This window comes from Gopherus evgoodei, chromosome 1, assembly GCF_007399415.2.
Source record: "Gopherus evgoodei ecotype Sinaloan lineage chromosome 1, rGopEvg1_v1.p, whole genome shotgun sequence".
NCBI lineage: Eukaryota > Metazoa > Chordata > Testudines > Testudinidae > Gopherus > Gopherus evgoodei.
In genome coordinates, this window is record NC_044322.1 from 205841905 (window position 1) to 205869212 (window position 27308).

At 44.5% G+C, this 27308-nt stretch overlaps 1 protein-coding gene across 9 annotated transcripts; it reads left to right on the top strand.

Moving 5' to 3' along the window:
• The first annotated feature begins 160 nt into the window (after positions 1-160).
• Positions 161-27308, top strand: QTRT2 (queuine tRNA-ribosyltransferase accessory subunit 2). 9 transcript variants are annotated; one of them, XM_030533192.1, is made up of 11 exons: positions 161-203; positions 3667-3890; positions 4816-4871; positions 6896-6972; positions 7317-7393; positions 8116-8212; positions 11185-11394; positions 12494-12693; positions 16841-16992; positions 24586-24703; positions 26127-27308. In XM_030533192.1, exons 2-11 carry the CDS (start codon positions 3691-3693, stop codon positions 26356-26358), a joined length of 1419 nt encoding a protein of 472 aa, XP_030389052.1. In that variant the 5' UTR covers positions 161-203; positions 3667-3690; the 3' UTR covers positions 26359-27308. The 9 variants fall into 9 exon arrangements, with proteins under 9 accessions (XP_030389052.1, XP_030389077.1, XP_030389086.1 ...); XM_030533201.1 differs by lacking the exon at positions 161-203 and adding an exon at positions 336-406; XM_030533209.1 differs by lacking the exon at positions 161-203 and adding an exon at positions 3534-3543.

A 27308-nucleotide genomic window follows, 5' to 3' on the forward strand; every position in this document is an offset into this window, starting at 1 on the left:
CGCACGGAAACTTGGACGAGAGCGAACTACAAGACCCAGAATGCAGCGCGCATGGAGGGTCGATTCTCTATGGCAACGGCACAGCCGCCTTTACCCCCAACCGCCCGACAAGGCTCTCCTACGTCCCTCGGTGATGACGTATCGGATGCTGATTGGACCCGGGAAGAGACGCTTGTGCGACACAGGCGGCTGGCGCGAGCCAGGTAAAGGGGGGAGGGAACGGCTGGGTTGGTTCTTCCTGTTGGGGTCTCGGTGCCGCTCGCGCGCACTTGGCCCGGCCGCCCTCGGTCACCACGACGGGGCTGTCGAGGCCAGTTAACCCGAGCGGGGCTGCGACCCCACCCCCTCCAGGTCCTAGCGCCCCAAGCCGGGAGCAGGGCCCGGCCCGCGCGACAGCCGCTGTGGGGTGAGCGCGGGACGGGCTCGCTCAGCAACCCCCCCCGGCCCCGTCCAGTGCAGGGCCCGAGACCTGCCCGGCTCCTTCCCACCCCCGGGGGTGAAATGAAGTAGCAGGAAAGTGGGGAAAGGCCGCGGGGCCTCAGATCTTGGCGAGCGAAGAGCGAGGCAGGGCCTGCTGGAAACTCCTTTCTGGAGGGCTAGAAAGAGACTTCTTAAAATGAACGTGTGAAGGGGGGAGAGATCTCTCAGTGGTTTGAGCATTGGCCTGCTAAACCCAGGCTTGTGAGTTCAAAGCTTTTGATACCGTCTCCGACAGTATTCTTGCCAGCAAGTTAAAGAAGTATTGGCTGGATGAATGGACTATAAGGTGGATAGAAAGCTGGCTAGATCATCATCGGGCTCAACGGGTAGTGATCAACAGCTCCATGTCTAGTAGGCAGCTGGTATCAAGTGGAGTTCCCCAGGGGTGGGTCCTGGGGCTGGTTTTGTTCAGTATCTTCATTAATGATCTGGAAGATGGCGTGGACTGCACCCTCAGCAAGTTTGCAGATGACACTAAACTAGGAGGAGTGGTAGATATGCTGCAGGGTAGGAATAGGATACAGAGGGATCTAGACAAATTAGAGGATTGGGCCAAAAGAAATCTGATGAGATTCAACAAGGACAAGTGCAGAGTCCTGCACTTAGGGCAAAAGAATCGCATGCATTGCTACAGACTAGAGACTGAGTGGCTCGGCAGTAGTTCTGCAGAAAAGGACCTAGGGGTTACAGTGGACAAGAAGCTGGATATGAGTCAACAGTGTGCCCTTGTTGCCAAAAAGGCTAACAGCATTTTGGGTTGTATAAGTAGGAGCACTGCCACTGATTGAGGGATGTGATCATTCCCCTCTATTTGGCATTGTTGAGGCCTCATCTGGAGTCCTGTGTCCAGTTTTGGGCCCCGCACTACAAGAAGGATGTGGAAGAATTGGAAAGAGTCCAGCGGAGGGCAACAAAAATAATTAGGGGCCTGGAGCACATGACTTTTGATGAGAGGTTGAAGGAACTGGAATTGTTTAGTCTGCTGAAGAGATTTGATAGCTGCTTTCAACTACGTGAAAGGGGATTCCAAAGATGATGGATCTAGACTGTTCTCAGTGGTACCAGTTTATAGAACAACCAGTAATGGTCTCAAGTTGCAGTGGGGAGATTTAGACTGGATATTAGGAAAAACTTTTTCAGTAGTAGGGTGATGAAGTACTGGAATGGGTTAACTAGGGAAGTGGTGGAATCTCCTTCCTTAGACATTTTTAAGGCCCAGCTTGACAAAGCCCTGGCTGGGATGATTTAGTTGGTGTTGGCCATGCTTTGAGCAGGGGGTTGGACTAGATGACCTCCTGAGGTCCCTTCTAACCCTGATATTCTATGATTCAATCTTTGAGGGGGCCATTTAGGGAGCTGGTGTAAAAATCTGTCTGGGGATTGGTCCTACTTTGAGCAGGGGGTTGGACTAGATGACCTCCCTTCCAACCCTGATATTCTGTGAAAGTTGAGAGTCTAAGAGTTTGCATAACTCCAGCTTTTTTTTATGATTAATATTGAATACTAGGGTACACATCCAATTGTGACACCTAAATATCACAAGTCAGCAACTCTGCCCGAGTTATCCTATTCCTTTATTGGTCAGTTTATTTGCCTTTTTAAACCACAGCTATGCATTGAACAGAGGTTTTCCTTGAACTGCCCAGATCTTTTATCCTGGGTGTTTACAGTTAATTTAGAATCTTCCCCTCCCTGCCACCATGTTTGTGAATAGTTCAGATTATTACTCCCAATGTACATAATCTTGCATTTATGGACACTAAATTTTATCTGCCATTGTACTATCTTGATTTAAGTTCCTCATAATCTTCCTTAATCTTGACTAATCTAAGTATTAATAATAATTATTTGTATTGGCATCCAGAGGCCCTTGTAAAAACATGGATCTCATTGCACTAACTGCTGTACAAATACACTGAGGGACAGTTCTTGTCCAGAAGAGTTTACCATCTATATAGACAAGACAGGCAAAGGGTGGGAGAAAAGATGGCACCCCTGGGAAATGAAGTGATTTACCCAAAGTCATACAGCGACAGAACTAGAAACAGATCAAGGTCTCCTGCAGGTGGATTTGATTTAAATCATTATTTAAATCATTAGTCAGGAAGACTCGATTTAATCATGGATTTCTACATAAAAGTGCATTCTTGTTGGTTGTTATAACCTTAATACATATTCTTCACAACTCCGAGATAGATGAGACCCAAACTGGGTCTCTTTTATGGCCTATTGCCATCATTGGTTTTCTCTTCTAGTGAGAGAATGGTATGGTAGATCTCAAATGAATGAAGGTTACTCTCAGAAAGACCTCAAGACTTCTGGAATATGCTGCTCAAACAGTTTTGCTTTTGTTTCTACTGCCTGTCCCTCCCTTCTCACATGTATCTTCAGACTTCTTCTCCTTGTGCAGATCTGTTCTGCCTCCAACAATCTTCTATTTATTGAACTTTTTGAAACTTTGCACCTTTTAGAGAGAGGTAAGGGATTGCCTCTGTATACGCAGATTTGCAGAGGGACAATAGGGTTAAGGTCTGTTATTTCTCACCTCGCTTTATTTATTTATTTATTTAAAACAGTTTTGCTGTTAACAAGCATGTTATCTCGAGACACACATCCACAGTTTGAGAATTGCAAAACTAAGCATCTCTGATGGTATCTTCTAGACTTAGCACTGAGTCCCATTAGGTAGATAGCAAGATTAACCTAAATAATCCATACAGAAGCCCTTGGAACACAATAAAATTGGGTCCCTAATCCATGAACTATTGGCACTCATTTACAACACTTTTCTTAAACATTACATGACTATATTGTCTTATGCTATAAAATTAGAATTCATAATCCCTATTCGATGATGAGGTATCTTTGAGTTATAATATCTTTATCTTTAGATAGGTTTTTTCCTCAAAAATAATTTTATTAAAAAAAATCTGATTTACAAAAAAAATAATTTTATCCACTCTTGTCTCCTGAGTGAAAGTTCATACCATAATAACTCTCATGTGAACTACCTCTCGACCCACTGCTACTAATGGATCTATTGCAGGTGTATTGGAATGCCAGGTAGCCTTAGAAATAAACAATTTATTTTTCCATTTCTGTCAATTACTAAGCTTTTACAGATACAAATATTAACCCAAAATCTTGATGGAGAAAGACCTACCTAAATAATCTCTTTCTTTAAAGGACGTTGCCTACCAGTTAACCAGGATGAAGCTGAGTCTCTCCAGAGTGGTCAGTGGTTGTCGTCTTGGGACACTGACAAACCTTGGCAAGAATGGGGTTCAAACCATGGAGCTTCCGGGCTGCCTACTGTATACCAAAACAGGATCCCCACCACACCTCACCCATGACACACTGCAGGCAGTTGAAGGGGTTCCTGCTGTTGTACAGCTCACGCTTTCAACTCTGTGAGTATCAAGCCTAGCTGGGACACCGCTTTTGTGTTACCAGTTTCCCCATTGGAAACAAGAAACAATACTTCCTTGCTTCACCAGAAGGGTTTGAGACTTGCCTCCTTAAAGTTCATCAGGACAATGAGATTATAGAGAAACAGCTATTCCACCTCAGACCACATGATGTGAGACTGTTACAGCCCCAGAAAGAGAGTATTGGCATTTTAGTTCAAGATGTGTAACCACTCATGATTTTTATCAATGTAAATCCCTGATTCAGTCCGTGGTGTGCTGGCCAAGATGTTGACCATCACGCTCTTTTCCTTATGGTTGGATTTCTTGGGGATGGATGGTTTGCTGCTGATTTGTTGTAGGTGAGAGCTAAGAGCAGATATATGTAAGGGGAAGCCTTTTTTGAAAAGTGAACAGGATGATGTAAATGGCCTTTCCCTGTTTCTTTATGACTTTTTGTAAAACTCTCTAATGAGAAACCTCTGATCACCCTAATCTAATTCTAAAAGTTGTATTCTTAGGCTGCATGTACCTTGACAAAAATGGAACCTGTAACTTCTTCCTTGTGCAGATCCACTGTGATACTAATGGTGGAAGTTGTAGCGTAGACAGGGTTTAGGTTTCTTTTCCATTACCTAGTCTAATCCAAATTTGGACAACACTTTAGTGAAGAAGCCTGAGTCTTATCTATATGACAGCTCCATCTTGCGGGTACAGGGGCAACAAGATCTTGTGAGATTTGGTGTAGTGACTGTGTCATTCCTCTATCTCCATTCTGACTCCATTCTGTGGCTGAAACTTCAAGGCTCTTTTTGCAAAGTTTGGAGTGTGTCTTCTAACATACTGAGGAATTAGCTCATCCACAGTCCTCTCTGCAGGCTCATTCTCATTTTTTTTCTAATGTATATTCTTTTATGTTTGGACACAGGGTAGAACTTCACGAGGTCTTGGAGGAATATAAAGAAGGAATTGGGAAATTTATAGGTAAAATTCTGTGTGTGTGTGTGTGTGTTTAGGTGCAGTCTGATCCCATCTAATGCATCCCCTACATTTTCATGTTGCTTGGTGCAATGAATTAGGGGACAAGCTGTCCATCCCTAGAAACTTGAGTGCAGATCTGTTGTAGATCCCAAGTGAGTTGTGTGAGAAGCTCCTTTTTTTTTCTATTCAAAGTGGATTTAATGGCAGTTGTAAACTGTTACACTCACTACAATAACTGAAGTTCTTATTTACAGTTACAGCTTCCCCTATAACACCCCAGCAATGGGCTTCAGCACTCACTTGGAAGAACCCAACTCTGGGTTAAGAAGGGAGTTGAGTATCCCTGGACTTTTCAGTCCTTGACCTCTGTGCTGTTAGTGTTAATAAGTGCCATTTGTGATGATTTTTTTGGCGATGTGAACACCTCTCCCACTAGAAACAATACAAAGAACAACTTTCTTCATACAGTCCCCAGAAGGTAACAGCTTTCAGGTCCCTGCTGATCTGGGTTAGATTATTTCCCCCACAAAACAAAATCAGTTTAGTTTGATACAAAGCCCTCATTCAACCTCAGCAGTGCAGAGCAGCACAGATCAGTCAGTCTCACTTAGAAAAGTGGTGGGATCTCCTGACAGATATTCCTGCCCCTAGAGCAGATCTGTTAACTGGAGGAACTGTTTTGGGTGGCTGCCTGGGGAAGGAACCATGTTACAGGCCCTCAGAAATCTCTGAAGGGCAAGCTTAAGGATGTGGACAAACTTATCTTGCCATCCTTTCAGACCAGTGGAGAGCTCGCGTTTACGTATCCCACCAAACTTCTCCTTGCTTTGCTCCCTTTGTTTTTGTCTTTTTTTGCTTTGCTCCATGGTGGCTGGCTGGCTACAGGAATGCTCCTTTTGTTTCAGGAAGAAACATGCACAGGAGTTAAGACCAGTTGTGCCCTTCACCCCCCAGTTAGCCAGGGAAAGAGAAGTAAGGGCTCCAGGGCCTTTCACCAAGGCACCACTTATCTCTCTTAGACAGACAGACACTTCCTGTCTTCCTCTTTCCCCATTGCATCACAGTCATCTAGCAGCGCTGAACCAGTGTCATCCTCTGTGGTCCCCAGGACTCCTTAAAGGCATTGTTTGCACATGAAACCTTAATTGTGGCATTTCCTTGTTCTAGAATTCTTAACATTGCAATCTTGAGTTCTCCTGATGTACTTTTTTTATGGTATATACACAAATTTGTCATGTGCCCTGTGTTTGATTAGGGATATATTTATGTGAGTAAAGACCTGACTCTGCATTCCTTATGCACCCAAAACGCCTACTGGAGGGAGTTCTGAGTGCAGAGAATGTCCAGTTAGAAGATTTAGACAATTTTAATTAATTGTAGTGGAAGTTATGGTTGGAATTTTCAAAGGAGTTTAAGGACATTAGGTGAAATTCACTTCTCAGTGAATTTCATTGGCATTTGGGTACCTAACTCCTTGGGCTCCTTTGGAAGTCTGTCTTTGCATCAAATCCCCTAGATAAGGGGTTCTCAACCTTTTTCTTTCTGACGCCCCCAAAACATGCTATAAAAACTCCATGGCCATCTGCCGCACAATAACTGGTTTTCCGCATATAAAATTCAGGGGAAGCAAGGAGGGCAATTGCTTGGGACCCCATGCCACAGGGGCCCCCGCAAGGCTACATTGCTCAGGCTTTGGCTTCAGCCCCAGGCAACGGGGCTCAGGGTCCTGGGCTTCACCCCCATATGGTGGGGCTTTCGGCTTTCTGGGCCCCAGCAAGTCTAACCCTGACCATGCTTGAAGCACCACCTGAAACATTCTTCTGCCCGCCTCCACCCCCTGACCCTGGTTGAGAACTACTGCCCTAGATGGCTTTGACAAATCTCTACTTGTATCTCTAAAACAGAGACCTTTATTGCATTCAATGCATCTAGCTTGTTCTGTTTCTTGTGAAATGATCATAAATCTCTCATTGCTACAGCTCATTCTACTGTCTTGGTGTATATATTGCCCTTCCTTTAAACTCCAGGTCTGAGACTGTTTATGTCACCCAGCCTAGACGATGTCAAGTGTCAGATGTCCCCAGAGCATTCATTCAGTGGACAAGTGAGTCAGCTGTCGTTGCGTCTGGTTTACTTTTGGCAGCAGTAGCATTAATCAAGTAAACAGTCCAAAGGCTTCACATAGTTTGTGGCATTAAATAATGCTACTCTTGTGGTTTTCTTTGCCCCTCCCTGTAACTAGTAGAGTGTGGACAGAGCTGTCCAACTGAATGTGGTGTTGCTATGGAGATCAAACAAGCCATGTCTGTCTCTGAGAAAGATGTCAGGTGTGTGCATTCCTGGGTTACCCTTTTTGTAAATTAATAGCCATCTCGTAGCAAGTTGCCAGCATAGCCGTAATGGTCTACAAGATTACAGCTGACATTAATTTTTCTGTTGTGCCTCCAGGTATGCCAGAGTCAGTGCTGTACTGCTCTCTCCATGATCCTGGTACCCCCTGCCCACCTGGCTACAACAACAACAAGGTACGGTGAGTGTAAAAACTTATGAAACCTCACAAAACATATGTCTCCTAGATGCCATTGTGTGTGCCCTGCTTAGCAGCTACAGAATGCCCTCTTTGGGGTTATAGGAAAGTGAACCAGTGTATACTAGGATACAATGTCCAGATTTTTCCCACCATCTTCCATTGGGGTTTAAAGTGGAGGTATCATCAGATAGAGGAACTTTTTTTATGCACCAGGCCTGATCCTGGGTGCTCTTGTCCTGTCTGCTGACTTTGTAGGGCCACACAAATATAGACTGGATTCATGTGCAGTTTGTTATATGTCAGTTAAAAAAATTGTGGCTTATAAATTGAGCAAGTTTTCTCCAGTGTCATTGGCAATAAACATGGAGCCCTAGGAGACCATGTAATATTTTGAGTCTCACTTGTATAGCCACACATTCAGGAGGGCCACATGAAGGGAAACTTAGTGCTGGTGGAAGGTGCTGACATGAGTGCCCAAGAGTAGGAAGTCTTGTGTATATTCACAGATTATGTACAGAAGCAGTTCAGGCTCCTTGCACACACTTTGCTCTGCCCTTACGGTTTACTGTTGTGCCACAACCATAGGGAAGCCACCTCTGAGGGGCTGCGGGAGGGAGTTTAATTTTCATGAACCATTCAGTCTTGGAAGTATCTGGGGAAGGTGTCAACAAAAGGGAGTAATTATTTTTTCTTTTTGTGGTGGTGGTTTCTGTGAAGAGGACGCCTGGGAACTGGGCTGAATCCCACCCTACTCATTTCACACAGGCTACAGTGCTGTCAAATGGCAACAACTTTTGGTCGCTACTCACTTAAGGTTTGATCCTGCTGTCATTGAAGTCAGTGGCAGTTTTAACTTCAAAGGGAATAAGATCAGGCCGTAAGGGCCTGATACTGTAACTGGATCTGCTCTGGCAGGTGCCCATCCTGGTATGAAGTCTCTTTAAAGTTACTGCGACTGTAGTCATAAAGATCTGCTTTGCAGAATCAGTGTCCCGGGTTGGATTTGAACCTCTGGTGTGAGGCTCTATAGTCTTTCACCAGTCATCTGGGTCATCTCTTTCCCCATGGTTTGGTTTTATTAAATAAAATAGCCATTCTGGTAAAAAATCAAAACAGTGTTTACATTTTGCACATCAGCTTGAGAGGTGAAACAAATCTGATTAGTTTCACTTTGTGGGTCTTGTGCACTAACACAGTGCTAATTATTATGGGTTTCCAATGCAGCAGAAGAGTGAATTTTATATTTAAATACAGAAAAGCTGTTCAGTGAACCAAAAAAGTAATAAAAAATCGTGAAAACATGTGTATTCATGTTAGCTTTTGTAAAATCCTCTTTTTTTAAATGTAGAGGCCTACATTACTTGGATGTCTATTAAAAACCTAAGATCACAAGTGTAGCAAGAACAATACCAACTCAGTTGGAGCAATTACCAGGCAGCCCACACAATGTAATTACATTATCCACAGATAGAGATGAAACACATTATGCCCATGGTGATGATGGCTTCAGTAGCTCTCCCTGAATTCTCGTTCAGGCCCGTGCATCACGCTGAAGAAGGCTGGCACTTGAAGAGCAACGTCTTTGTTTGCTCAGAAGCTTGCATGCAAGAATGACAATGTTGGGCCAGTGCTTTATCTTCCTAATATAAAAAACGTATGTGACAGAAACCCCCTGGGAGCTGCCAACTGATGTGCCAAGGCTACCTCTGCTCCTGTTTTCCCTGCCAGCTTAGGACTTTAGCACCCTGTCTTGCTGAGCCAGACACTCCAGTCTGCTCCAACAAAGACCAAGGGTCTGAATTACTTGCCCCAAAGCTGCAGGTTTACCTGAAAACAGCTCACAGAAGTGTGCTTGTCTTTAGCACTCAGATGCGCAACTCCCAATGGGGTCTAAACCCAAATAAATCCGTTTTACCCTGTATAAAGCTTATGCAAGGTAAACTCATAAATTTTTCACCCTCTATAACACTGATAGAGAGAGATGCACAGTTTTTGCTCCCCCAGGTATTAATACATACTCTGAGTTAATTAATAAGTAAAAAGTGATTTTATTAAATACAGAAAATAGGATTTAAGTGGTTCCAAGTAGTAACAGACAAAATAAAGTCACCAAGCAAAATAAAATAAAATGCGCAAATCTATGTCTGTTCAAACTGAATACAGATAAAATCCTCACCAGTTCCAGGATGCTCCCTTTTACAGACTAATTTCCTTTTAGTCTGAGTCCAACAATCACTCACACCCCTTTGTTCCCGTTTTTTTTCAAATATCCTAGGGGGTGGAGAGGCTCCCTCTTTAGCCAGCTGAAGACCAAATGAAGGTGTCTCCCAGGAGTTTACATAGACTTTCTCTTTTGGGTGGAGACCCCTTCCTCTTTCCTATGCAAAGTTCAGCTCCAAGATGGAGGTCTGGAGTCACCTGGGCAAGTCACATGTCCACACATGACTCAGTCTTTACAGGCAGAAGCCATTGTCCACATGGTATCTTGTATGTCTTCAGGAAGACTTCTTATGTGGATTGGAGCATTTCAAAATGCATTGTTCCCCAAGCGCTTCCTGATCGGGTACTTAACCTTGTGAATTTCTGCCTAAAGCTGACCAAATGCCTTACAAGCAAATACAGCCAATACTTTTAACCTCAAGTACAAAATGATATATGTATACAAATAGGATGAATAGATATAGTAGACCATAATTTTTACCAAGATATGTTACATGGCACAGGTAGTACAAAGCATATTTTAGTTATGTCATATTCCCATAAAGCTTTATGGGGTACAGCGTCACAGCCTACATGGGATAATATGAGAATAATAAAAATGGAAGATGAAGGCCTACACACACAGAAATACTAGGAAGAATGGGAAAACATGTGAGAGAACTTAATTTCAGGCCTCACATCTGACCACTTGGGAAATGATGGAATTACCCTCAGGAGTGTATATATGTATAAGTTCACTGTTGTGTAGGCACTGCACAATCACCTGCGATTCCTTTTGCCGTAGTTGGCAACTATTCATGGGGTAGAGCACAGGCTGGGAGTCAGGAGATCTAGGTGTTTTCTTGCTCTGCTACTGATTTGTTGGATGGCGATGGGGAAGTCACTTCAGCTCTCAAGCCTGTTTCCCAGCATCTCTGGGAGGTAGGTTAGTGTTGTCATCCTCATTGTAAAGATGGGGAAATTGAGGCATTAGATGATGTGACTTGCCAAAGGTCTCACAGGGAGTTAACGTTAGAATCAGGAAGAAAACCCAGCACTCCTGACTCCCAGTCTCCTGCTCAAACCACTGGACCTTCATGCCTGATGTTAGAGACAGTTGGTTTTCTGAGCTGTCTCCCTTTGAGAGCTTGTCCAGGGAATGTTATTGCAGTGGCAGGCATTTTACCAGGACCAATTGCTGGATGGTGAGTCTTGCCCACATGCTCAGAGTTTAACTGATCGCCATATTTGGGGTCGGGAAGGAGTTTTCCTCCAAGGCAGATTGGCAGAGGCCCTGGCGGTTTTTTGCCTTCCTCTGCAGCGTGGGACATGGATCACTTGCTGGAGGATTCTCTGCACCTTGAGGTCTTTAAACCACGATTTGAGGGCTTCAATAACTCAGACATAGGTTAGGGGTTTGTTACAGGAGTGGGTGGGTGAGATTCTGTGGCCTGCGTTGTGCAGGAGGTCAGACTAGATGATTATAATGGTCCCTTCTGACCTTAAAGTCTTTGACTTCCCCTGAAAGTTCTCTTAACCTCTTCAATTAACATCCATTCCTGTGTTCCTTTTGTTTGTGTTTGACAGACAGTGTCCATATGGGGCTACGGAGGGCGAATGGAAATGACAGCTTCCAAGTTCATGAGCATGCAGCGTGCTCTCCAGCCAGATTGGCTTCAGTGCCTCTCTGATGGAGACACTATTTCTGGTGAAACCTCCAGAAAGCGGGCCAAGAAGTCTGTGGACCGGTCGCTTTCCTTCCTTGACGAGTGCCTTCAACTGCAGGAGAAATCGCCGGTAAGGTCCAAATGTATCAGAGGCAGCAGCACTGCAGCTGCTTTTCTGTGTGTACTGAGCCTTGTGAAGGTCCCAGCGTGTGAGCAAAAGAACACCTAGTGCACACGGTGAGGTTAGACCTGAGTGATTTTAGGGCTGGATTGGAAATGGAAGTCTTTAGGCTATCCACAGATCAGGCATAACATGGGCAGCAGCCCAGCAAACTTCCCTCCTGCTGCCCTTGTGCCTCACCCTTGACCCAGATGGACTAACCTCTAGGAGTGAGAAGGAGTTCAGCCTCCATGGCTTTTAATTCCTCTGTTTTCACAGAACAGTGGTCTCTTATCCTTTAGAGTCACTTTGTATTCCTGGGTAGAGCAAGAGGTAGCATTTTCTCCTTGTTCAGAAATCAGAGATCCCACCTACCCTGCCTTTCATTTTATTTTTTTCCAGCTTTAACCCTGTCAAGCCCTGTGTTGCAAGCGCAGTCCGCCTAGCTGTGGGGAACTGAATAGGACTCGTCAGTATTACTCCTTAGCTCTTCCAGTGGGTTTGAGAGACTTCCCCTGTTCCTAGTGTTGAGGGGCATGCCTGGACCTGACTAGCGAGGAGACCAAGGGCCCAGCATGGGGCTGCCAGGAATTGATGCTAGAAATCCCTTGAAAGGCCACAAGACGTGTAGTGGTGGGTGAAAGCCATGGTAGCAGCAAGGCATGGGGGCAGGATTTCCCTAATGTATTCTGCATTGATACATGGCATTTCTGTAGTGCCTTTGCCTAAGAAATACAAGGCAGGTTGCCAAGGTGGGTCAGTCTTCTTATCTCTTTATGGGAGATGGGTCTAATGAGACCCAGAGATGAAATGAGTTGCTGGCAGAGTCAGAAACAGAACCTTCATATTCCCCTGTTCTAAACCCTAGACTACACTGCATCCTAATTGATACATCTGAGGAAGGTTCAACTACCACTGAACCCAACGGTGCCTAGGAAGCAAATGTAGAGTGCCAAGTATCCAGACGCTGTGCCAATGCACCAACTCTTGGGGGGTGGTGGGCTTTCCTGGAACAACTTTGTTTGGGGAAGTGCACTTCTCTTACATTTGCAACTTTCACCTGGGCCAGGAGCTGCAGGGCAGTGTGATGGTTGGAGTGATCGAAGGCGGGGACGTGTTGGAGGAGAGACTCAGATCGGCTAGAGAGACTGCCAAGCGACCTGTGGGTGCTTTTCTGCTGGATGGTTTTCAGGGACAAGCCATGGCCAAGGAGACCAAGCTGAAACTGATAGCCTCTGTCACAGCGGAGCTGCCGGAGGATAAACCAAGGTCAGATTTAAGGGGAGGATAGACCAAAACCCACTTGTTCTACTGTAGGTAGTTACCACAGGCTGCTTCTTGCCAGTGTCCAGAAAACCCATTTATTCTCGCAAAGATTCTTGTCTGAGCCAAATGCTGCATCCTTTGCTATTGAAATGCTGACTTTGATGGCCCCAATTTTACTTTTAAGGCATAGTTGGCACAGGGCGAGAGATATGGAACAGCCCACAGTATGGATGTGATCTCTTCCTTTGGGGAGGATTCAGGGTTTGGGTTCAAACCTATTTCTAGACAGAATCATGGGTGGGACTGGTATGAGCCCTTCACCTTTGGCCTCCGTGGATCATGACTAACTTGGAACATAGCTAAAAACAATTTTCAGTCATTGCAATCTGGAGTGAATGGTTAACCACCTAGCAAAAACTCCTACCCAGTTTGTTGCAGCTGTCTCCTCTCAGAAGACTGGAATATCAAGGGGGTTGTAGGTCAGGAGTGAGGGGCATTGGCAGATGAGGATGGGGAACGCTTGTATGTTGCCTACATGAACTGTGCCTGGATCCAGCCATTTGCAACAATATCCTAAATCTTATAAATGGTAGACACTCATTCACGATTCCCAGAAATGTTTATAAATATGCCAGAGGCTCCAGAAAACACAATTGAGTGCATAAGAGTGCCAAGATGGTACAGTTGGAGTCTTTTGGGATGAAGGGGTAAAAACAGATGCCTCATTTATACCCTTCTGAGGCTCTTATGGAAATCATATATCAACTCAATGAGTGCTGTCTTTTCTAGTGTTTCATGAGGAGAATGATTGATGCTCTGCTACCTCCTGTAACTGAGCTTCCCTCTCAGGATCCCCTTGTCCTGGCCACCTTCTGAGACTTGAACCCTCAGTTTATGATGATCAAAGGGAAGGGAAATTCAGGTGCATGATTCTAGCCTTGCAGTTATCTCTTGCTCAGTGGTACCTGGTATCAGAGGGGTAGCCGTGTTAGTCTGGATCTGTAAAAGCAGCAGAGTCCTGTGGCACCTTATAGACTAACAGACGTTTTGGAGCATGAGCTTTCATGGGTGAATACCTACTTTGTCGGATGCATGTAGTAGAAATTTCCAGGGGCAGGTATACATATGCAAGCCAGCTAGAGATAACGAGGTTAGTTCAGTCAGGGAGGATGAGGCCCTGTTCTAGCAGTTGAGGTGTGAAAACCAAGGGAGGACAAACTGGTCTTGTAGTTGGCAAGCCATTCACAGTCTTTGTTTAATCCTGAGCTGATGGTGTCAAATTTGCAGATGAACTGAAGCTCAGCAGTTTCTCTTTGAAGTCTGGTCGTGAAGTTTTTTTGCTGCAGGATGGCCACCTTAAGATCTGCTATAGTGTGGCCAGGGAGGTTGAAGTGTTCTCCTACAGGTTTTTGTATATTGCCATTCCTAATATCTGATTTGTGTCCATTTATCCATTTCCGTAGAGAAAATGCCCTTCTGCTATGTACATCGGCCAAACTGGACAGTCTCTACGGAAAGGGATAAATCGACACAAATCAGACATTAGGAATGGCAATATACAAAAACCTGTAGGAGAACTCTTTAACCTCCCTGGCCACACTGTAGCAGATCTTAAGGTGGCCATCCTGCAGCAAAAAAACTTCACGACCAGACTTCAAAGAGAAACTGCTGAGCTTCAGTTCATCTGCAAATTTGACACCATCAGCTCAGGATTAAACAAAGACTGTGAATGGCTTGCCAACTACAAAACCAGTTTGTCCTCCCTTGGTTTTCACACCTCAACTGCTAGAGCAGGGCCTCATCCTCCCTAACTGAACTAACCTTGTTATCTCTAGCTGGCTTGCATATGTATACCTGCCACTGGAAATTTCTACTACATGCATCCGACAAAGTGGATATTCATCTGCTAAAGCTCATGCTCCAAAACGTCTGTTAGTCTATAAGGTGCCACAGGATTCTTTGCTGCTTTTCAGAGGTACCTGGAGTTTGGAGCTCTCAATAGCTCATGTTGCTGCCATCCAAGCTCCTTATATAGGTTCCCCAATGAGCTGTAGAGTCTTGTCAATCTGGCTAACTTGAGTGACTGTACAAGTGCATCCACCTCATCTATCAAATAGTTTACTTCTCTGTTTCAGTCAAGTGATCATGACTGCTCTTTATAGCCCTGGGGGTCCTGTTTGAATTTCACTCAGTACTTACGTCCCACTTTCTTACATTTAGTTGTAAAAGCTATTTTACACACACATGCACGTACGCATGACCCTATTAAAACTGTGTTGTGTAGTTGGTGAAGAACAGCTGTTGTGTCCCACTCCAAAGATGGCTGTTTTTCTATGGTGAAGGAGTATAGCCTATCTATATAGTCTCTGAAGCCCTTTGGGATCTTTTAGGATAAAAGATGCTGCCTCAACATATTGCTTAGAAGGTTTTGTCTTCTCATTTTAACCAGAGCATTCTTAGAAATCTCAGCATCTGCAAGAAAGGTTGTACCCTTGCTCTCTGTAAGAAACATTTCAGTCAAAGTCGATCACATGTATAATAAGTACTGATTGTTTAATTCTTAAATAGCATTTTCTTCCTATCTGGAGCAGGGAATGTAACAAAATCATCTTGTAAGCTTTTCGCATCCATATTCTGTGCTCATACAGGGTCTTATGTAATTATGGTCAGAAAAACGACTAAAAATGGCACCTTATTACTGCTCTTCTCAGTCTCTGTGTATTTTCCTAGTGATCTTGCTGCACATTAGCTTTTACTGTTGTCAGCACAGCCAGTGCACATGGGGGAAAGCACGACTATTATATTCTCTTCTGCCTCACCCATCCTCGACAAAACTGCCAGCTAAATTAGGACAGGAGCAGTATCTGTGTTACCACTGATGGCGTAAGAGGCAAGAAGAGCCCAGCTGGATTGCTAAGCCCTGGAGGAGTTGATAGTGCTGGCTGATGGGGGGGAAATTTCCTCTTAGGAAAATCAGCTAAAAGGAAATCCCCTTGTGTGAACTCGGCACATTTGAGCTGGACATGGGGAGGAGAGGAATGGGGAGGAAAACTGAGCCCTCCCACAGTGACTTGTCACATTAGTGCCTCTTCATGCAGACAGATCCCAGACACTTTATAAAGTAGATATGTGCTTCCCAAAAGGGGAATGCCTCCCCACTGCTGAGATGTATCATCCCCTAATACCCTTTGCACCTGTGGGAATCTACTCCCATGGCCTTCCAAATACCTTCTACTGAGGATCAGCTGTCAATTATCTCCCATGCCCCATGATGGGACAGTAGGGTGAAATAAGTATGAATTCCTTTCTTTGCTCTGAGGACCCAATTCTGTAAACACGAGTAACATTATTTGTATGAATAGTCCTAGTGCCTTAAGGAGGACTACACACAAGTAAAGTCACTCACATTACCTATGTGTTTGTGGGTTCCGGTTTTGGGAATCCAACTCCACCCACCATCCTGGGGGTGGATTTGTGACTTTGTTGCTGGATTTCAAAAGGACCCTCTAACACATGGAATGGTGTTTTGCTGGTTAGGAGTCCCATGTAGTAAATAAATCCCCATACCTGGTAATCATTTGTTACCCAGGGCACAGAATGTTCAACAAAGTATCTGATCCAGAACGTAAGGTGTGAGATGGATCGTGAGATAGAATCATTGTACATGGGTGTTGAGGGAGCCAAATCACTTTAAACACAATTTATAGTGTTTTGACATTATTCTTGAGTTAATGTGTGGCTGGTGTAACCTTCTAAGCAAAGGCAGAACAGTCGGCACTGGGAGGTAAGGGGAATTCAACTGTGCTGCTGTATACCAGACAGATGGGATGTGGGAGAAGCATGGTCTCATGACTGGCGATAGACCATGTGTCAACTTTCACCCTGTTTAATAACTGCAGGGCTCACATGTTACTGTTTTCACTGGCTAAAACACATTCCAGTGTATTCCACTCTTGGGGTTTCTTATACCTTTCCTGTAGCATCCGGTGCTGGTCACCATGAGAGACGGGATGCTGGACTGGTTGGCTCTCAGGTCTAATCTGTTAAGTCAATTCCTGTGTACCTGTGTCCTCTCCTTGGAGAGAAACCACAGTGACTCAGTAAGTTCCATTCCGAACACTTTAGACCTATATTGTTTTATCTCTCTTAGACTCATTCATGGCATTGGCAAGCCGGACGAGGTACTCGAATGCATTGAAAGAGGAGTGGACGTGTTTGAGAGCTTTTTTCCCTACCAGGTGACAGAGCGGGGCTGTGCCCTATCCTTCAGCTACAATTACAATCCTGACCCTGAAGCTGCAGGTAGATTTTCATGATAACCTTGCCGTTGTGGTCGTAAGATGATGTAACAGTAGTATCATGCCCAACATAGTTCATGCTCCACAGTCATCTTCCATGTACCTCATTTGTCACGGGAAAAAGTATTGTAACCATTGAAATCAGAGAAAAGCAGCTGAGTTCTGCTCATTCCAGGGGAGAAATTACTTGGGATGAAGTTAAACAAAGAGAACTTGAGACCTTTAATTTAGGACCTGGGTTATCCATATCCAGTTAACCAAAACATGGGTTATACATCCTCTGAGGTTCATTGAACAGAAGCCTTTGTATGCCTGATCCTGTCGTGTGCTGAGTCCCTGGTTCTCCCTTTGGTCCTGCGCCCACTGGAGTCTATTGCAGAATTGCCCTTACTTTGAGCAGGACAGGATTGGGCCTATACATTTCAATGGGATTTGAATGCACCTGCCAGTGTCAAATTCAGTGTGTAATGTAGCTCTTCTCTCCCTATCCAGCTGGGCAGTGTTGGGGAAGCCATTCTTCTTGGGCCGTTCTTTTTCCCTGCCTTCACCCAGTTTGCCCCCTTGATTAATATAAATGCTTCCAAAAGAATGCAGATTACTCAAATCCCCATGACAGAAGGTATCTGCTTAAATGAGTACGTAAAGGCTTGGTATTGCAACATGGTCTCACCAAATGTCTGAGCAATGCAGAGACTGTCATCCTTCTTATACACAAGTGTTTTAATACAAGTATCTAACAGTTCTCTTAATAGCTGGAATCTAGTTTTGTTTTTCATGCCTGGGTAGTTCAAACCAGCTGAATAGGCTTTCAACACATTTGTTGTCTCATTGTTTCCTTGTGCTCCCTCCTCCAGCCATCTGCATCCTTGTGTCTTATACTTGGGTTGTAAGTTCTTTGGGTGCAAGGACTACCTCTTTTCCGTGTTTGTTTAGGGCCTAGCACAGTGGGGTCTTGGTCCATGACACGGCCTCGTTGCCACTATTCCAATACAAATAATACATCATAGTAGTAATTTCCCAGAAACATCCCCTCTGACTTGAGAGCAGGCCTGAGAAATTTCAGATGCCAAGGTAATGATTTGTGAAAGTTATGCGCTGCTGAAAATCCAGGTGTGGAACCTTCACCCATAACTGCATTATCGCTGCCACAACAGTCAAGACTTTCTGACTTAAATTATTTGGCAAAAAAAAAGAAAAAATCAAACTCAGCTACTGCGAAAACGTGATTTGGATGCACACGAATCCATTGTCAATTCCAGCAGAATCTAAATCTAAACTGTGGTATGTAAATGGTTAAATCAGCCTCTGTACCAGAAGACTGGTGGATAGCTAATGTAATGCTGATTTTTAAAAAAGGTTCCAGAGATGATCTTGGCAATTAAGCCTAACTTCAGTTCCAGGCAAATTGCTTGAAACTATAGTGGACTATGGTAAAGAACAGAGTTATCATGCTCATCTGTATGTCTGATATGTTGGGGAAGAATCAATGCTGCATATACGCACCAATCTATTAGAATTCTTTGAGGGGGGTCAACACATGTGGACAAAGGTGATCTAGTTATATAGTATACTTGGACATTCTGAAAGCCTTTCACAAGGTTCTTCCCCAAAATTTCCTAAGCAAAGTAAGCTGTCATGGGGTAAGAAGGAAGGTGTCTTGTGGATCAATAATTGGTTAAAAAACAAGAAACAGAGAGCAGGAATAAATGGGCAACTTTCACAATGGAGAGAGATAAATTGCAGGGTCTCCCAAGAATCTGTACTGGGACCAATGCTGTTCAACATATTAATAAATTATCTGGAAAAGGGGGTAAATTTTGCAGATGATACAAAATTGCTCAAGATAGTTTAGTCAGAAGTGGACTGCAAAGACTTACAAAGTGATCTCACAAAACTGGGTGACTGGACAGCAAAATGGCAGGTGAAATTAATTGTTAAGTGCAAAGTAATGTATGTAGGAAAACGTAGTCCTAACTATACATACAAAATTATGGGGTCTAAATTAGCTGTTTCAATTCAAGGAAGAGATCTTGGAGTCATTGTGGATAGTTCTCTGAAAATATCAATTCAGTGTGCAGCGGCAGTCCAAAAAGCTAACCAAATTTTAGGAACCATTAGGAAAGGGACAGAAAAGATCATAATGCTGCTAAATAAATCCATTGTACACCCGCACCTTGAATATTGTGTTGCGTTCTGATCATCCCATCTCAAAAAAGATATGTTAGAATTGTAGAAAGCACAGAAAAGGGCAACAAAATTGATGAGGGGTATATAACAGCTTCCATATGAGGAGAAATTAAAAATTCTGGTACTGTTCAGCTTAGAAGAGAGACAACTGAGGGGGATATGATAGAGGTCTATCAAGTCATAAATGGTGTGAAAAAGGGAATAAGGAAGTGTCATTTGCCACTTCACATAACACATAGACTCATAGGTCAGAAGGGACCAATCTGATCATCTAGTCTGACCTCCTGCACAAGGCAGGCCACAGAACCCCACCCATCCAATTTTATAACAACCCCTATCCCAGGACCGAGTTATTGAAATCCTCAAAATTGGTTTGAAGACCTCAAGCTGCAGAGAAACCATCAGCAAGCGACCCGTGCCCCACGCTGCAGGGGAAGGCGAAAAACCTCCAGGGCCCCTGCCAATCCGCCCTGGAGAAAAATTCCTTCCCGACCCCAAATATGGCGATCAGCTAAACCCTGAGCATGTGGGCAAGAGTCACCAGCCAGCATCCAAGAAGGAATTCTCTGCAGTAACTCAGTTCCCATTCCATCCAACATCTCCCCGCAGACCATTGAGCAGACCTATCTGGTGGTAATCCAAGATCAATTGCCAAAATTAACGATCCTATCATAACATCACCTCCATATACTTATCAAGCTTTGTCTTAAAGCCAGGAAAGTCTTTTGCCCCCACTACTTCCCTCGGAAGGCTGTTCCAGAACTTCACTCCCCTAATGGTTAGAAACCTTCGTCTAATTTCAAGTCTAAACTTCCTAATATCCAGTTTGTACCCATTCGTCCTCGTGCTTACATTAGTACTAAACTTAAATAATTCCTCTCCCTCCCTAACGTTAACCCCCCTGATATATTTATATAGAGCAAGCATATCCCCCCGCAGCCTTCTTTTGGCCAGGCTAAACAAGCCAAGCTCTTTGAGTCTCCTTTCATAAAGCAGTTTTTCCATTCCTCGGATCATCCTTGTAGCCCGTCTCTGAACCTGTTCCAGTTTGAATTCATCCTTGAACATGGGACACCAGAACTGCACACAGTATTCCAGATGGGGTCTCACCAATGCCTTGTATAACGGTACTAACACCTCCTTATCCTTGCAGGAAATACCCCGCCTGAAGCATCCCAAAATCGCATTTGCTTTTTTAACAGCCGTATCACATTGGCGACTCATAGTCATCCTGCTATCAACCAGTACCCCAAGGTCCTTCTCCTCCTCCATCGCTTCCAGCTGATGCGCCCCCAACGTATATACAAAATTCTTATTATTAATTCCTAAATGCATAACCTTGCACTTTTCACTATTGTATTTCATCCTATTTCTATTACTCCAGTTTACAAGGTGGTTCAGATCTTCCTGAATAGTATCCCTGTCCTTCTCCGTGTTAGCAATACCCCCCAGCTTCGTGTCATCCGCAAACTTTATTAGCACATTTCCGCTCTTTGTGCCAAGGCCAGTAATAAAAAGGTTAAATAAGATCGGTCCCAAAACTGATCCTTGAGGGACTCCACTAGTGACCTCCTTCCAGCCTGACAGTTCACCTTTCAATACGACCCTCTGGAGTCTCCCCTTTAACCAGTTCCTTATCCACCTTACAACTTTCATATTCATTCCCATCTTTTCCAATTTAACTAACAGTTCCCCGTGCGGAACCGTGTCGAATGCGTTACTGAAATCTAGGTAAATTATATCTACCACATTTCCTTTATCTAAGTAATCCGTCATCTTCTCAAAGAAGGAGATCAGATTGGTTTGACACGATCTACCTTTACTAAATCCGTGTTGCAATTCGTCCCAATTACCATTGACCTCTATGTCCTTAACTACTTTCTCCCTTAAAATTTTTTCCAAGACCTTACATACTACAGACGTCAAGCTAACAGGCCTATAATTACCCAGATCACTTTTATTCCCTTTCTTAAAAATAGGAACTACATTAGCAATCCTCCAGTCATATGGCACAACCCCCGAGTTTATCGATTGCTTAAAAATTCTCGCTAACGGGCTCGCAATTTCAGACGCCAGTTCCTTTAATATCCTCAGATGGAGATTGTCCGGGCCCTCCGACTTCGTCCCATCGAGCCGTTCAAGTACGGCCTCTACCTCAGTTGCGGTAATATCCACTTCCATATCCACATTCCCGTTTATCATCCCTCCATCATCGCAAGGTTCCTCACTAGTCTTATTAAAAACTGAAGCAAAGTACTTGTTTAGATGTTGGGCCATGCCTAGGTTATCCTTAACCTCCATTCCATCCTCAGTGTATAGCGGCCCCACTTCTTCTTTCTTTGTTTTCTTCTTATTTATGTGGCTGTAGAACCTTTTACTATTGGTTTTGATTCCCTTTGCAAGGTCCAGTTCAATGCGGCTTTTAGCCTTCCTCACTTTATCCCTACATGTTCTGACCTCCCCAAGGTAGCTTTCCTTACTGATCCTGCCTTTATTCCACTCCCTGTAAGCTTTCTGCTTTTGTCTAATCTCCTCTCTGAGTTGCTTGCTCATCCAGTTTGGCCTACAACTCCTGCCCATGGTTTTTTCCCCCTTTCTTGGGATGCAGGCTTCCGACAGTCTCCACAGCTGCGACTTAAAGTAATTCCAGGCCTCCTCCACGTTTAAATCCACTAATTCCTCTGTCCAATCCACTTCCCTAACTAATTTCTTTAACTCTTTAAAATTAGCCCTCGAGAAGTCAAAAACCCTAATCCCAGATCTACATTTGTTTATCCTTCCATCTAGTTTGAACTGAATCAGCTCATGATCATTCGAACCAAGGTTGTCCCCTACCACCATTTCTTCTACGAGGTCCTCACTGCTCACCAACACCAAATCTAAAATGGCATCTCCTCTCGTAGGTACTTCAACTACTTGATGAAGAAATCCATCCGCTATCACATCCAGAAAAATCTGACCCCTATTATTCTTGCAAGTACTCGTCCTCCAGTCTATATCCAGGAAGTTGAAGTCCCCCATAATCACACATTTCCCCTTTGTGCTTACTTCATTAAAGACATTAAAGAGGTCTCTATCCATATCCCAATCAGATCCTGGCGGTCTGTAGCACACGCCAAGCACTATCTCAGGGGAAGCTCTAGTTGCTTTTTTACCCAGTGTGATTTTTGCCCAGACAGACTCTGTCTTATCCATTCCATCGCTTCTTATTTCGCTACAGTTAATTTCATCATTGATGTACAAGGCTACTCCACCACCTTTGCCTTTCTTCCTGTCTTTTCTAAACAGCACATAGCCTTCAATAACCGTGTTCCAGTCATGAGTACTATTCCACCAGGTTTCAGTTATCCCTATAATATCCGGTTTCACTTCCTGCACCAGTAACTCCAGTTCCTCCATCTTGTTACCTAGGCTCCTCGCATTAGTGTACAGACCTTTTAATTTTCGGCGTTTGGCGTCAGTGACATTCTTTCCCCCGTCGTGCAGAGACCTTTTACCACCAGCATCACCCGTTACTCTGGTTTCTACTCCACTATTCCTCCTTAGATCAAATCTTGGGACCGCAAGGGTATCCCCTCTCACTTTGTTTACTTTCCTCTCCAGGTTATATTCTGGCGTGGAGATCTCCCGAACATCTCCCAACCATCTCCCCCAACTTCCTAGTTTAAAGCTCTCTTGATGAGGTCGGCGAGCCTCCATCCTAGAATTCTATTTCCCTCCTTGCTTAGATGAAGTCCATCCTGAGCGAACAGTCGTCTATCCGTAAACGCTTCCCAGTGACCGTACATCCCAAAGCCCTCCTTATAACACCACTCCCTAAGCCATCTGTTGATCGCCATAATCTTGTCACTCCTTCGTCGCCCCGCTCTTGGAACCGGCAGAATCCCACTGAAGATCACCTGAGCCTCGATGTCTTTGAGCCTCTTCCCCAGTCTGGCATAGTCCTCCTTGATACAATCCAGCGAGTAACTAGCCGTATCATTCGTTCCCACATGAAGGATAATCAACGGATTCTTTCCCGCTCCCGCTAAGATCGTATTCAGCCTCAGGTCCACATCCTGTATCTTAGCCCCGGCAGACAGCACACACTTCTGTTCTCCCGATCAGGTCTAGTTACAGGCCTATCTACTCTTCTCAGTAAAGAGTCTCCAATCACGTAGACTTGCCTTTTCCTGGCGACAGTGCGATTCTGTGGTCTATCCCCCACAGCAGGTGGTCGCAATTCCTTTCGATTTGTATTCGCCCTTACAGTCCTCCTAGGGCTCATACTTGGTGTCACCTCCATTGACTCCTCCCCTCCTTCTGCAGGACTAGCTGCTCGCCTCTTCTTCCTCGCCCTTTCTCCTTCAGCAGCCTGCTGTACTCCATCTTCATTTCCCAACTCAGCAAACCTGTTCCTGAGTTCTATTTCTCCATCACTGGCCTGTCTTTTCCTCTGCCTGGTTCTCCTAGTCACATGCTTCCACCGTCCACTTTCCTCACCCAGCAGCCCCTCCTCAGAGTCCTTTGGTCCTGCTTCTATCTGCTTGTCTGAGCTTGTCCCCTGTGCCTCATCATGTCTGTGTTCCATCATCTGCTCAAATCCCCTTCTAAACTCAGCCAGAGTTTCCACTTGCATCTCCAGTCCCCTTACCTTTTCCTCCAGCAGCTCTGGAGCTCTGACCAAGAGTCACAATAACTAAGAGAAATTAATAGGCATCAGGTTTAAAACTAGAGAAAGGAAGTACTTCTTGATACTACACACAGTCAATCTGTCAAACTCATCACAATAGAATGTTGTGAAGGCCGAAAGTATAACTGGGTTAAAAAAAGAATTAAATAATTACCTGGCAGATGGGTCCATCGATGACTATTAGCCAAGATGGTCAGGGACACAACCTTATGTTCTCTAAAAGCATGGACTGGACAATGGGAGGGATCACTCAATAAATTGCCCTATTCTGTTCATTCCCTCTGAAGCATTTAGCACCAGCCACTGTCGGAAGACAGGATACTGGGCTAGATTGGCCATTGGTCTGACCCAGTATGGCTGTTCTTATGTTCTTATTTTATGTTAAATAGTTCCAGTAATCCAGGTGATCACACACTGTACAAAATGCAATTTAAACTGCAAGGATTTTTAATGACTTTAATAAAAGGAATTAAACTCGGATCAGCAAAAAACTGTGCAGCTATTTCAGTTCTGAATTTTTATCAGATTAGCTGAGTCCCTCCCCACCTCACTCTTCTAGTCTGAGTTTGATCATTTACAATTTATTTGGCTTACCTGTTGTTTGATAATTAAAGGAAGATAATGGAGATGGAAGTTCAGTCTGTAACAAGGGGCAGCTGAGATGCCTCTTGTCAGAATATTTTTCACCTTTACTTGTCTGCTTCTGCCTATTGATGAAGTGATATTGTTTTGTTACAGTCCTTGAACAAAATGGGATCCAGGATGCAGGAAAAAATGGCGCTGAAAAAGACATAAATGAAACCTCAAAAGCTGACCCAGAAATAACTTCGTTCGAGATATTTTTGAAAGAGAAAAGGTAAGTGGGTTTGTGTGTGGTGGCTTTTAAATAGTGTCTGTAGCCTTCACACTTTGAGCTGTGATTTCATCCTCCATCCAGGGTCACACCTGGACAGTCACTGGACAGGGAATGTCCACTGAACAGTTAGAGTGCTGCAGGAAATGTTGGTCACTAGATGGGTGGCCTTCTTCCCTCTGAGTTGGTATTGGACAAATGCCTCAGATTGATACTGGGGAGCAATGCACTGCTGAATCTGTCATCTTTCAAATGACTTATAACCAAGGTTCTGGCTATTTAGTTACTGTGAAAATTGCCGTAGGATTTTTAGTATGTTTTGTCCAACTTGAGACTCATTGGAGGGTGCTGATTTTCAGCTGGTGCTGAGCCCTCTCCCATTGAAAATCAGGACCTCTAATGTGTCTCAGGTGAAGCACCAAAATGGAGGCACCTACACTTCTGAACATATTGGCCTATACTCCTTCTCTCCCTCCCTCTACCCACCATAATATCAGCTATGTTACCACTACACAAATGGCGAACGTAGCGATGATCTATTCTACCATCCCAGAGAATCCTGCATTTCAGAGGTGGATGTAAAGGTCCCCCATGTGGAAAATTATTAAAATATCACTGGTGTGGCACCCTCAGAACACAGTTGCAACCGCTATTCTGTTCAGCTAGCGCAGGGGTTCTCAAATTGGGGGTCGGGACTCCTCGGGATCGTGAGGTTATTACGGGGGAGGGGGATCACAAGCTGTCAGCCTCCACCCCAAACCCCACTTTGCCTCCAGCATTTATTATGGTGTTAAATATATAAACAAGTGTTTTTAATTTATAAGGGGCATCGTACTCAGATGCTTGCTGTGTGAAAGGGGTCACTCATACAAAAGTTTGAGAACCACTGAGCTAGGGCCTGAATCAAAAGCCATTGAAGTCAATGGAAAGACTCCCACTGATGTCAGTGGGCTTTGGGTCAGGCCCTTAATGTTTGCTCTCGCATTATATCCATGAATGAAACTGTGTTTATTTCCTTTGTTCCCCCAGTCTGTCGGTTCATTTTAGTGTGTTGTGATGCAGCGGGGATGTGACTTTTTAAAAGCAGTAATTTGTTGATTTGTTAATACCATATAGTAATGCAGGCAAAGCTGTTATGACTTATTTCATGTGTGGTTATAAAATCACCGCTCATATAGCCTGTCAACTGGCATTAAAACAATGCTTTACTGCACTCAGTTCATGAACCTGCATGTAGTGCTCTTTGCAGTGCTGTTAGTGTCAGAGGGGACCACATCAGACTCCACACCCCAAAGAGCTGGACTGAAACCCACAAACCTTTTGACTCAGGCCACCAAACAGCTGCTACGTGGTAACTATGGGTGCTCCCTACTACTTGCGATTAATTTTTTTTCCCATTGCCCTTTTACCCCCTCTACCTTCTTAGGTACCGGGATGATTTTGGTCCCTTGGTGCACGGATGCACCTGTTACTGCTGTCAGAACCATAGTCGAGCCTACGTCCATCACCTCCTGGTGACCAATGAGCTGTTGGCCGGTGTCCTGCTCATGATGCATAACTTTCAGCACTACTTCAGCTTCTTCCATTCCATCCGAGATGCACTGAGAGATGACAGGCTGGATCAGCTGAAGGAGCTCATCTTCAGGCAGGCACTCTGAGACCCAGGAAATGCATAGCCAGGCCAGTGAGTGTGGGGGGAAGAGGTGAGAGAGAACTAGTGAAGAGGGGAAGGCTCCAGGTTTTATCACTTCCCAAAGAGATCATATTATCTGGAGTGCCTGCAGTGTATTCTGGATTTGTGAGGCTAGACAACAGGAAAGGAAGATTTTTCTGCTCACACCAGTTAAGTGGAGGAATTGGAAGGGAGACTAGCTGGAAAAGACGTTCTAGAGGCTTGCAGGACCAGTGCAACTACCTTTGTATTCAGTGATCAAACAGCATTTCTGGGGGTAACAGAACTCTCAGGCTTGGGGTGGGGAGAAAAGGAGACAGATGCATTATGGGAGACTCCCAGCTGCCATTTTGGGCTGTTGCTTCAACCTCAGTGAATGAAACAGATGAATATCAGTCTAATTAGGATTTGTATCTCTTTAAAGAAATCCTTGTGGGGGACAAAGGAAGGGATAGTCTTCACGTATTTGCTTGGAATGAGGTTCAGCCTCATCCTAACACCTCTCTTCTCAAGGCCACAGCCAACATTCCTCCTACTGATGTTGACTGCCTGGGAGGCTTTCAAAGCTGTTCAATGCCAGCCCCTCTTCCTCCTCTCCTCCATGCTGCCTCACAGTTCCAGTCCAGGGAGAGAAGGATAGTGTATAGCTTATAGCTATCTCCCATGTCGCAATTCAGAGCACTTGCCAATAAGTCAACACACCAATCCCCCTTGGTAGCGTGGGACCCTCCAAACTAGGTCTGGCCTTGCATGGTACTGCAGAGCATCAACCACAGGGCTGGTCCCCATCCATGGCTCTTTGGGCATTTGATCTATAATCTTTCTGGCTGTATATTCTGCTACAGGGTCTTTTGAGTCTGCCATTGTGATGCAGTAGGGACTGTCTGTGTGGGGAGTGGGAGAGCAGGGGAGGACTTTAGGGGATGGACAATGCCG

Coding starts and splice junctions, on each gene's coding strand:
- QTRT2 (XM_030533192.1), top strand. CDS start 3,691: ATGAAGCTGAGTCTCTCCAGAGTGGTCAGTGGTTGTCGTCTTGGGACA. Junction 4,872..6,895: donor AGGAATTGGGAAATTTATAG/GTAAAATTCTGT, acceptor TTTAAACTCCAG/GTCTGAGACTGTTTATGTCA. Junction 6,973..7,316: donor AGCATTCATTCAGTGGACAA/GTGAGTCAGCTG, acceptor TTGTGCCTCCAG/GTATGCCAGAGTCAGTGCTG.